Genomic DNA, 12,130 nt, shown 5'->3' with positions numbered 1-12,130 from the left:
AATGACTGTGATAAAAAATAAACCAAATGAGTTGTCGATTTTAGTTGTGTAAATTCTTTAAGGAAATCAGTTGAGTTGTTAGAAATAGTAAAAGGCAGTGATGTCCAACTGGTAATGTGTGATAGAATCAGAGTAACTTTTAGGGAAATTTTAGCAACCGACTTTATACTAGCATACAATATATAGATAATAAGACCTTTTAGAATTGCTGAATAAATAAGTAAATGAAGCTCTTGAAAATAATTGCCTAGACAGTCCCTGGTAGCAACATGTTATAACAATAATGCTTACTTTACACAGGGCAGTGAAAGACTCTTTAAAACCCTTTGTTCAGGACATGGCAGTTTTACTGAAGTTTGTCTCATGCCCTGCACATGCTGCCAGTGAGAGGGACCGGCTCCCTGTGGTTTTGTGCCCTGAATGAGAGTGACGGAGCACTGCATGATGTGTTTGATGCCTTGCATGCGGAAGACATGCAGAGGCAGGGTGCAGTCTGCATGCTGCTTAATGAATGTTTTTCCTTTTCTCTCCCTCCTTGTCATGTGCTTTCAGAAGACAACAATGTGGAAGGTGGGTGCTTTCTACCTTATTTTCCAACTCTCATTTACCTTTTATTTCTTAGTATTGATAGAGTACATCTTGGATGTAGAAGGTAAGTTCAGTTTCTTTCCGAGCATTTCTTGATTTCTGGAACATGTATCACTTTTCATAGAGAACACACCCACTCAGATCTCTGTCAGCCTCCCATGTATGAAACTCTTCAGTCTCAGAGCAATGCTTGGTGGATTTCACCATCTTTTATGAACCATTATATACTGACTGCTGTGTTCTGTATGGAAAAGTGATACTATGCTACTTTTTAAAAAAGGGGAAGTATTTCTTTGCCGTTTCAAGATAGTGCATGATCTTTTTTTCATGTTTTTCTTTATTCTTTTCTGTTGGAAATGTTTGGCATTATATCATTTTCAGGCTTATTGCTTTGTTTCAAATGGTTTCATTTATAAACAGTATAGAATCAGTTACTGACTATAAATAAGAGGCACAAATTTAGCTTAAAAAAACACAGCCAATGGAAAGGAAGGTACACAGCATTCCTGTGTGATTATTGGTAAGTACATTTGTAATAGTCTGTGTCTATTATAAGTATAACATTTAGTTTAACCTTTTAAAATTTTTCTCTATCAAGGAATTTTGAGACAGTTATACATTTTCTTGTAGAATACAACAAATGCATTTCAATATTTTTATTTTAAATTACTTAAATTCATTAGTGAATGTGTTGTCACCAAATCTTCAGAGGATACACATTCAAAAGGACCTAGATATAACAACAGATTTGTGAAAGGGAATGTTCCATCTTACACACATTCTATCATTTTATATAATCATAGCATGAACACTTCTTCCATAATCAGTTTTGCAGAAGACAGCATTTAGGACATTTTATTTTGCTGTCATATTTTTAAATATAATCATTTTGTAATATGTGTGGATTTCTACAGATTAAAAGATTTCTTAAAAAGACTCCCCTGCCTGAAGTTACAGATAAATTGCCATTAAGGTTAACAAGACTTAATATTTCAAAATAAAAGGATACTTCATGATACACAAAGTTGATTAGTAGCAGAGTTCAATATCTTCTCTGTGATTCTCTCATGGACAGTGTTATAACTGCTGCTAACCATTTCTGTTATTTAAGTAAAATAGACTAAAACTTCAAAAGAAATAATAAATCTTCTTTCCTATTGTTGGCTCTGAATATGGCTCTGTTCTGTCTTTCAATTTTAATGGCATGTGAGCATATACTTGATAAAGATGATATTACCCTTCAGGTCTGATATTTTTCTAAATCAGTCTCATTTATATCGTGCATATAAACTGAGTTTGAAAGTGGTTTGTAAACGATACCTTTTCAATCTCTTTTATATTTCTTTAACCATCCTGTAAAACGTTGCATTTTTTTTCTTTAAAGCCAATTGCATTCCAAGGAGTTTTAAAAATAAATCTAATTAGGTTGAATGCCTTTCTGTTCTCACATTCATTCCATGCAAAGTTTTGATACGATTCTCAGAATATAGTTTCATAAATTATTGTAATAAAGTTTATTCAGTCTTAATTTTAATATTCCTGCTTATAAGAAGGCTTTGAGAATGTAGTGAGCTCTCCTTAGAGGCAAGAAGTCCAGCAGGGGCAGGTTGAGCATTTGTGGGATTTATTAAATTTCATCTTTATTCATGCAATGCCAAAACCATTAGAAATGTCTAACAGTATTTTCTAAAAGTTAGATATTATCACAGATAATTCCTTCATTTAGCCTATAAAAAGTAGTAAATTGTTAATAGAAATGTGTGTGTGTATATATATATATGTATGTATACATATATATGTGTGTGTGTGTATCAGTTTTAAAAGTTAAATGAAAAATTACAAAACCTGGACTTATCAATCATACTTATTCATCCTATAAAATATTGTGTGTAATTAGCAGATTATAAACCTTTTAGTTTACTTATGTGCATTTTTGGTAAAAACAGTAACAAAACAGAGAGACTATACTACAGAAACATCAAATTATTTTGTTAAATTATTTCCATATTTTATTTTTATATGAGAATTTATAATTATTTCTGCCTCCAAAGGATGTTTGTATACCCCTAAGCTTGTTAAAAAGCAAAGATTATTTTAGTATTGTGCAACTAATACATAATGTGTTATCACTGTATTAAAGTTTCAAGTATATCTGAAATAGCACTAGGAATCTAAAATACACTGTATCCATTCTGTATTGCTCCACCATTTACACAAATTCTTGACATATATGCAGGTTAAAAATATCTTTATGAACTTACTGTAAGGGATATTCACTGCTTTTCAATAATCAATAGCATCTTGATAATGAAAGACCTTTTTAAAGGAGCATTTGCAGTACTTTTTAAAAAGAAGTGATCTTCACTTTGAAGTTAAATGTTAAGCAGGAAATAAGTAAAATGATTTTAATACTATAAAAAACATTTCTTGATGAAATGTATCTTAAAGTTTAACTTAACAATTCACCGTTTAACCTTTAAATAAAATGTTAAATAACTACTTGAGCCTATTTAAGAATGATGCATTGTTTCTTAAAGATAATATTTTATAGTAAGTTCTAACTTCACAACTGCATGTGTCCTGATTTTTTTTAATATGAATAAGCCTAGTCAATTTCTACATGTGTGAGGCAAGGAGACATCTTTGCATTATCATTTTCAGTGTGACTAAGGATTTTTTTTTTCATTTAATTATGAAACTTCTCATTTTTGATGAGGGGAAAAAGATCAGACCCAGCCCATATTTCAGGCATTCCTTTGGGATATTAAAAAATGCAATTTCATCACTGAAGAATGACAAGTCCAATGGGGGCAAGGTTCAAAACAATGTCATCAAAAGGCACAAAGGGCATATGTAATATTAAGGGACTGGTTAGATTTTAAATCATGAGCATATGTTTGTTCCAAATGATATTTAGAAGAAATACGCAATGCAGCATATGCCTGTGTTTAAATTACTGTTCTATAACTCTTTGCCCCAAAGCATTCCAACCAGGGGTTGAAAGAATGCTTTTTATTTGCATCTGTGGTACAGACATGTCTCGTAGGAAACAAGATGTCTGTCACTGAACATTTTTTGTCACTGTGACCCACCTGCCTTCCCATGCTCCCTTGTTTATTGCTGACTGTGCTCTTGTTTCCCTTCAAGGTCTGGCGCACCTGATGATGGGCGACCAAGGTATGGGCTCTGTTCCTTTTCCACTCTGCTTCAGTGTCTTGTTGTTTTGTAGCTGCTTTCCAACCATCTCTGCAAAAGATGGGCACATGCTTGCAAATTTTCTGGCTGCAAAATAAATACATAGCTTCTGTTCATATTTTCTGATGTGTTTTCCTTGCTTTGATTTCATGGTTTGATTTTGGTTTGCTACTGTGACTTTTATTTTTCATTTATTGTACTATAATACCTGCAGATAAATGAGACATAAGAAATTGTGACTGAAAATCTCTGTACATTTATTAGCATATGCAGTTACATATGGTTATAGTAAAAAAAAGGCTAAGAAATGTTGTAAGTGTCTGAAGGAAAATACTTAGTTTGACCTACAGTACCAAAAAGAGTTCATATTTCATCTGTGCATGGCAATTTGGAAACATGCAGAATCTTTGGCTTTTGACTCCTAGAATGCTGAATGTAGTGTTCCATGGAACCAACACTACTTCCATTTACAATTACGTGTGCCTTCCTTTTGTGTAATGTTTAATAACCAGCATGGGGCTTCTAATTCCTGCATGCACATGACTTTTAAAGGGCAGAATTCTCAGAATGTACTGATTGCTTCTCCATTTGTCTTTAAAACCTTATCTGTATTTTCTTGTCTTGTTTAATTTTCAGAGAGCAGTGCATTTACATATATTCATAATTCTTATTGTTGTTTTTCTCCTCTTTACTCTCTTTGTCTGGAACACCTTTCTTCATGGAACCATTTCATCAAATGCATAGGTAAAAGTAAAGGTATTACATTATTTTTTTCCAAATATCATCTGTATAAATTACATTGTGTCTAAGTTATGCAAATATATTTAGTCATTTTGGCATTGATAATAAGCCCTGGGAGGTAGGTATATGTATTAATGAATATTTATACATTTAAGGTAAGAAAAATTCATCAAAGTGTTTCTGTTCCACAGTCCTTCACCCTCTCCTTTTTCTATCTTTTTTGCTTTTTGTGGAGTGGTATTTTTTCATGTCAGCTGCTTACATAATTAATATATGTAGAAATTAGCTACAGGTCGTGGTGTCAGTTTCTGCATTATTATTTAGTGGTAGCTCTGTGTGGAATGCGGTAACCATAAATGCATCATCTGCAAACATTTGGCTGTGGTGGAGCCCACCTGCCCCAGCTGTGAGCTGTAAGTCTAAGCATGTGTGGCGCCGAAATGGCACTGCTGTGGGCTCCTCATCTGTTGTCTGCTGTGTCTTGTGTGCACAATACCTCCATGGTAACCTCAAAGACACTATCATGAAAAAGAGAAGCAAAACAAGCCTGTTTTTTATGTGCACTAACTTTAAGAGCATTATCAGCCAGCTATATATTCCTGCATCATTTGGTAAGTCAGGCATGTATGCTTTTGCCGGTGTTCGTACAAACCTCAGAAGCATGTTTAATTTGCCATTTAGGACCATCCACGTTGTGTTCAGTGTTATTTTTGAAAGAAAATGGGTGATATACAGCCGTAGCAAACGTATAGAATAACATTGAACCATTTTTTTAAATGTGCCCTTGGTCTCCAGTTTTTAAATTTTTATCATTTCATATTCAGAAATGTGTATTATTTTGTATTCTCTGCATCTTTCTTATGCTTCAAATATTAACACAGTGAATTTGGACCAAAGCTTACAGTTGTACACTTTACATTTATGTCATCTAGCAGAGAAACTTTTCAGCTTGTGAAAGCATCTAAATATGAGCCAAATAATAAGTAAGAAATGGTATCAACGTTTCAAATGTGTAAAATGGAGCCTTAGAAACAAATGCTGTTTGGATACTTTGAATTAATAACATATGCTACTGTAGTTTTTGTTTTGGTCAACAATTTCCAGTAATAACATAATTAAATCTCATTTCAAATCTTTAGTAACATGCAAATGACAGTATATATCAATTCTTTTAAAGATTTTTATATATTATTTGGGGTGCTTCCTGAACAGTTTTATTTGAGGCCAAATTTCCATGAACTGACTGCTAACTATCAAGTGGTATTCTGGCTGTTATTTAGTGAACAAAGGATGGCCTAGGGGGAACTGTATGTTCTATTTTACTGGCTGAATAAAGTACATTTATTTGTACATCTCCTTGTGTATATTTCTATTTATGCATGCATGTATGTACACACATTTCTAAGTATGCAAATTAATATTCATTTTTTGTGAAAAAGTAACCCTTAATTTTCTAATTCTATAACCATTTAACACTACATATGGAATAGTTCATGTTTATATTTAGTTCATATCTGTTTTGGTGTACTTAATGTTGAGTGTCACTTCAGTTTTACTGTATCAGTTTTAAGCGTTTTTCTGTTGATGGGTGTACCAAACATTTTATTTTGCCAGTTTTAATAAAATTTTGTCCCCCAGTCACCACAAAGCTACAGATGACATAAAGTTAATTTTTCCATTGCATTCTTCTTTTATTAATGGTACTAGGATGCTTTTTGATGGTAAATAGGGAAATGTGATTTTAAAATAGAGTTACGTATTTTGAAAATTAGACTGGTCACCATTTCATATTGGTTAATTGGGTACCTAGAAATAAGAAACAGTGATTTGTCTGTCTTCTGTATTTGCAAATTAATTTAGTCTACATTGAAGAGCAAAATATTATTCTGTTACATGGCATGATTTATATGAATCAAGATCTCTTATTGCTATAAATCTCTGCCTTGAACCACCTAGTGGAGGAGTCAAAAATGTCTAAAGCTTTACATTGTGGCTTTCTGTGTCAGGCTAAATCTTGTTTATACCTACAACAGGTGTTAAACCTGGCCAGTGTAAAGTGACCAGTTTGTATTGTAAGCTCCCATTTTTCATATCTTTATAACATTTTATGATCCTGGATTGCTGTTTTCCACACTATTTTTCTGCGGAGCAGTGAATTCAGTGACTTTAGAATAAACTGTCAACTTTAATGAATCAGGAAGTGAAATTGGATTCAAGAACGTTATCATTTTGATTTCCTCTGTATGAATTCTTAATATTGTGTAAATATTACGTATCCAGGGATACATTATTGCATTCACATTAAAGGATTAGTTATACATCTAAAAAGAGCCATCCTTTAGATGAATTTCTTCATCATGTTTTCCATTCCTCTCTGCAGAAGTGAGTGCTGGTATCACTTTGTGATGGGCCCTTGGAGAATTGGGGTGGGTCTTTCCTTGTCCATAGTGTCTTAGGGCTTAGAAGCTGTAAAACACCATTTGGATGTGTCAGACAACTAAGTCAGACAGAGAGAAGTGTTAGGATCTCTGTTATGTGCTGGCAGAATCCAAACCAAGGAAATGCAAGCTAGCTAACTCTCCATAGGCCATACTGCCTCGTATCTTCAATTGGTGGTTCTATTTTAAACTTTTGTCAATTGTTTAGATGTTCTTTCAGGATTTTCAAATAATGCTATTTCACCTTCAACTGGATATGTATGACTAGGAATAAAACTTCATTTAAATGTATTGTAGTTTTCTTTGGAGAGCTGAGGACGTACTCCATCCAAAGTTAACCTTCCTGCTGCTGGTTGTGGGTAGATGGATTCAAATAGTCTTTGTGAAGTTTTGTTTGCATTATTTCCTGGTTAGAAATTGGTCAGTGATGTTGTTAGGATCATTGTAATGCTAACATTATTCTCCTTTCTCTTCAGAACTCAGGTTCATCTATTTTCCTAGAAATTTAATATTTCTTCTTTTCTTTTTATGTGTTGTTTTGTGTATGATCATTTCATTCCAACAATTGGTTGTGTGTTTAAATTTTACTCTACTGACTCTTTGAGAGAAATGAATGGCAAATAAGTCAGAGAGTCAAACTAAGTTATATGAGCAAATCCAGCCTTAACAACTGGTTCGTAGTTCAAGAACACAGGTTAATAATTGTCAATTAAATGTTAGAGCTTTGATTAGAGGTCTGTACTTTTCCTTCACAATAATTATACTTGTAATTGTGCATTTATATACATGGTTGCATTTAATGTCAAGTTTATCTAGTAAAGTGTAAGCTCCACGAGGGCAGGAAGTTTGACCTTGTATTTCTTGGACATTTTTCTAATTGAATTTTCCATTTTTCATGACCTAAGTATATCATGGGGAACCTTGGTGAAGAAGGTAAATAAACACAGAGAAGAAGAGAGTTGAAGTGATAATGCAAAAGTGGGAAAAGGCAGTGGACATTTATTGAAATAATACAACAAATTGATGCCAAAAATTGTATGGAACTTCTCTATCTCTGTTTCTAAACTTTCTTTTCTCTTATAATTCGTATCCTTTCCCAAAGCTGTGATATTTCTTTCTAGCACAGCATTATGATATCACTTTTATATGCTTAGCATACACACTGCAGTTGGTCTGTAAGGAAATGAAATCAATGTGTTTTTGTGTTTAAGGTTTTCAGATTTTTTGACATCATTCATTGTTACAGGGATACGTAATCAAAATGTATTTTTGACCTTCCCTAGTCATGAGATATCAAGTATATGACTTCCTGAAATTCAAATGTGATGTTTTGTTATCTTCTACGGTCTGTATGAATTTTTTTCTTTTCTAAGTTTATTTCAGCTTTGCTATACCCTAAGACCTATATTTAAATGAAAAGTATGAATAAAATGAATGTTAACCTGTCAGAAAACTCAACATTTAAGTCTTGTCTTATGATATAAATACATGTGGGACCTTGCATTTTTAAGTTCTATATCATATTTACAAAATAGGGATCCTTTGGACTCTATCCATTACCAATATACTTATATTATTAGCCAAAGTTGTACAAGTGGAACTGCAAGTTACAATAACGCATTTTAAGAAGTACATTAGCTTTGCTGTATTAGTGAAATGTAAATATCGACTCATTAGAATCATTAAAGGAAACTAAAAATAGATTTTTCTCAAAATGAATTAATATCTGGACATAATTTATTCCTCTACAATTCTTTGATAAGCAGCATTCACTATTGTCTTGAGGTATATAACTATCTGCTATGTCACATCATCATATTCTATTTTACTTGCTCTTAAAATAGATTTAATGTATATAGAAAAGTATAGATTATTAAACATTTTTATATTTTCTTTCATTTATATCTTAGTTCATTCAGGCTGCTGTGCAAAAAGACTGTCTTCGTAGCTTATAAACAAAAATTTGTTTCTCATAGTTATGAAACTAGGAAAGTCCAAGGTCAAGGTGTCTGGTGAGGGTCCATTTACTGGACTCTGGAAGAAGTCTTCTTCCCGTGTTCTCATATAATGAAAGAAGGCAGGAGAGCTCTCTGGAGTTTCTTTGGTAAGGGCACTAACACATTCATGAGAGTTCTGCTTTAGAACCTAATCACCTAATGTCTCACCTCCAGGTCCGTCACCTTGAGTGGTAGGCTGTCAACAAGTGAAATCTGGGGAGCACATGCATCCAGAGCATAGCAGTTTCCATGACTTTTGTTACTGTCCTTCAGCTCTTCCATTGCTATATAGCTGATTTGTTGGATGTGCCTAACTTCCATTTATCAGCATCCTAATATATTTTTTAATTTCCTTTTTTTAGTTTATCAGCACGTGCATGTATATGTATTTGTTTAATAATTATAAAATACATTTTACTGTGATTTCTAATATAGAACTAATTTAATTGACAATGTATTTGTTTTGTTTGGATTTATTTGCTTATTCATTTGGTAGTGGGGTCAAATAAAGGGCCTTCACACTGAGCTACATATCCAGCACCTTTTAATTTATTTTTATTTTGAGATAAGGTCTCCCTAAACTTGCTAAGTGACCTAAGCTGGATTCCAATTTTTGATCCTCCTTCCTCAGCCTCCTAAATAGCTGGAATTATAAGCATGTATCACCATACCTGGCTTTGTACTCATTTGTAAACCATAGTTCCTCATTGAGCTTCAAAATAATAAGCAATCTACATTTTTTCACAACAGCTTATGTCAGCAAAAACTCACTGTATTGAAATGCCTGTTTGTTACATATGTAAACTATAAAGAAAATAATTTTCAGCTATTTATAATTGTAAACTCTGCTGTTAGTTACATCACTGGATCCTCCTAATTCACAGAATCTCACTTTATAAAACTAGACAATAAGTACCTACTTCATTTGTTGTTACACAGAAGGCTAAGTGACTATTCAGTGATTGTTTACAGTTCATCACTGGTTTGTGTGTCCATTGGTTTTGGGTGTAACAAAGAAAAGCTACTTGAAATGTATGCATTTACTTGTTATGTCTGTCATTAATCAATCTTGTCAGTATAGTTATCACTGATAAAAGTCCAGGCTTCTTTGTATCTCTGTAATCTTGGCTTTCTGAAGAGAAATTCCCATGCCTTTATACATTCTACAAACTGAGATGATAGTAAAAATAACTGATTGACTAAACAAGAATTTCATTTGAAATATTGTAGATTAACTTATCCTCAGAAGAGCATAGAAAGTACTTTCCATGGTCAATATTTTAAAGAATGAGATTGTAGTGTACTTTGATGAAGAAATAAGTTGGAAATAGCAAAACCTTGCAGTGAATTTTAAGAGGATGATCCTTTCTCCAAAATGACTTTATCTTACTATTCTGCTTGAAGCATACACACTTTTAGGCTGATAAGAGACTATTTCTTAAATTGTGTTGTCCAGTGAATTTTCAAAAAATTTAATTTCCCATAATGATTACTATACTAAAGAAATTTAAATCTTTTAATTAGAATCACATAACGGAGAAGAGAGGAATGTTAAAAATCCTCTGGCACTCTTTGGACTTGGATTATAAGGAATGATAGAATATACTACTTATAACACCCAGTGAAGACTTGGAACAAAATTGATGCAGTATTAACAGCCTTAAGGAAACGTCAAAGATTTTCTTCTAGTTAGGTACTAATAATTATGAAACAAGAGTTAATCTTATTCTTACAAAATAAATATTAATAGTACTTTGATGGAAATCAATTTCAGAGTATTATTTAGGTTGCCTTGAGTTTCATTTTCACAGTCTCTATTTAGGGCAGTAAAACTCTGTCTTACAAATAGTAAACAATATGATGGGAGTAAGAGTTAGGAAGTCAGGAAACCTAGGTTCAGATCCCATATTTATTTGCTCCTTCTTGATCTTGAACAAATAACTTAACCTTCCATATCTAAATCTTGTGAACTGTGTTATGGGCAATAAAAATAATCACTGGCAAGGGTAATGTGGCATAACAATTAAAAATGCTTCCGAGAGTTTTGATTAATAGTAACAATAAAAAGCACGCATATTTGAATTAAATGATTTTTAAAAGGATCTGTAATCTGCCAAGAGTTTAACAGAAAGGATAGTCAATTTTAGTAAATTCTGACCATCATATTAATACCTTATTTATGATTGTGAGATTTTAGAGTATAACTAATTGAACATTGGTGTCCCGATGATCCATACTATAGTGAACATTTGTACAATGATGTGTTAAAGGTTGATATCTCATAATTCTTCATGAAGAGAAGTACATTCATGAAAAGATTCACTTGAAATGGACTTGAATCCACTTTAAGCAAACCTGAGAGTGCATTGGCAAAGTCCTGCTTTTTATTTTTTTCCCCATTAAGTTTATTGGTTCATTGAAAGCAAACAATACAGTTACATTTATCATTGGGATCTTGTACCTTTACATGATATGTGTTTCTTATTTTTTCCCCCATACCCCTGCCCTCCCTTCAGTCTTGCTTTTTAAAGGGAAATTTATGAGTTAAAGCACATAGATAAACACTTATTGAAAGTACCAATGAGAGAAAACTCTGTGTGTGTGTGTGTGTGTGTGTGTCTGTCTGAGAGGGAGACAGAGATACAGAGATGGGGGGGATATATTTGGCTCATTATTAACTTCATAGAGAGATATGTAGTTGCTACTGCTACTAATCACCTAGTTACCTGAAGAGTAAAATTTTACATCCGGTAATTTGGTACTTTTTTAGGTGTCTATGCTGGAAAAATAAAATTGCATGAGATATTTAAATAATTAGTTGATACTTTCCATGTATGTTACTTTAAGATTTTGCCAAACGTTGCCTTCCCAATAAGAGTAATGCTGACCACACAGCTTAATACTTCAGAACTCCCATATACAGTTCTACTTTACTTCCTTGGAAATTTTAAATTTTAATATAATAGTATTCTCATTTGTTTTGTGACTCTCTTGCTCTAGCAAAATGTAGGCTGTTGGAAATTTCTCTTGGGTTCTGCTGTATCTTAGAGGCCCCTAGCACAGTGGCTGGCTGATGGAGTTATTACCAGGGTTCTAGGGTTCTAAAGACTCCTTCTACAGATTTTTATAGGTTCCTCCTGTCCTGAACAAAGAATGGGAGAAAAAATAGTG

General features: G+C 33.0%; 1 protein-coding gene across 13 annotated transcripts in view; it reads left to right on the top strand.

Annotated features, from left to right (window-relative positions):
* The first annotated feature begins 380 nt into the window (after positions 1 to 380).
* Positions 381 to 12,130, top strand: part of Nrxn1 (neurexin 1) — a 986,324-nt gene continuing 974,574 nt past the window's right edge. For 5 of the 13 annotated variants that reach the window (XM_019206287.2, XM_019206286.2, XM_019206285.2 and 2 more), the window contains exons 1-3: positions 381 to 570; positions 3,736 to 3,765; positions 4,528 to 4,539. In XM_019206287.2, the coding sequence (XP_019061832.1) occupies positions 474 to 570; positions 3,736 to 3,765; positions 4,528 to 4,539 (139 nt within the window). In that variant the 5' untranslated portion in view covers positions 381 to 473. The remainder of the gene's footprint in view (positions 571 to 3,735; positions 3,766 to 4,527; positions 4,540 to 12,130) is intronic. The other 8 variants (XM_010615819.2, XM_033763974.1, XM_010615821.2 and 5 more) reach the window with 3 other exon arrangements.

This window comes from Fukomys damarensis, unplaced genomic scaffold (assembly GCF_012274545.1).
Source record: "Fukomys damarensis isolate Sample0158 unplaced genomic scaffold, DMR_v1.0_HiC HiC_scaffold_2, whole genome shotgun sequence".
NCBI classification, from domain to species: Eukaryota; Metazoa; Chordata; class Mammalia; order Rodentia; family Bathyergidae; genus Fukomys; species Fukomys damarensis.
Note: the sequence above shows the minus strand (reverse complement) of the source record. Positions and strands in the feature narration are given on the sequence as shown.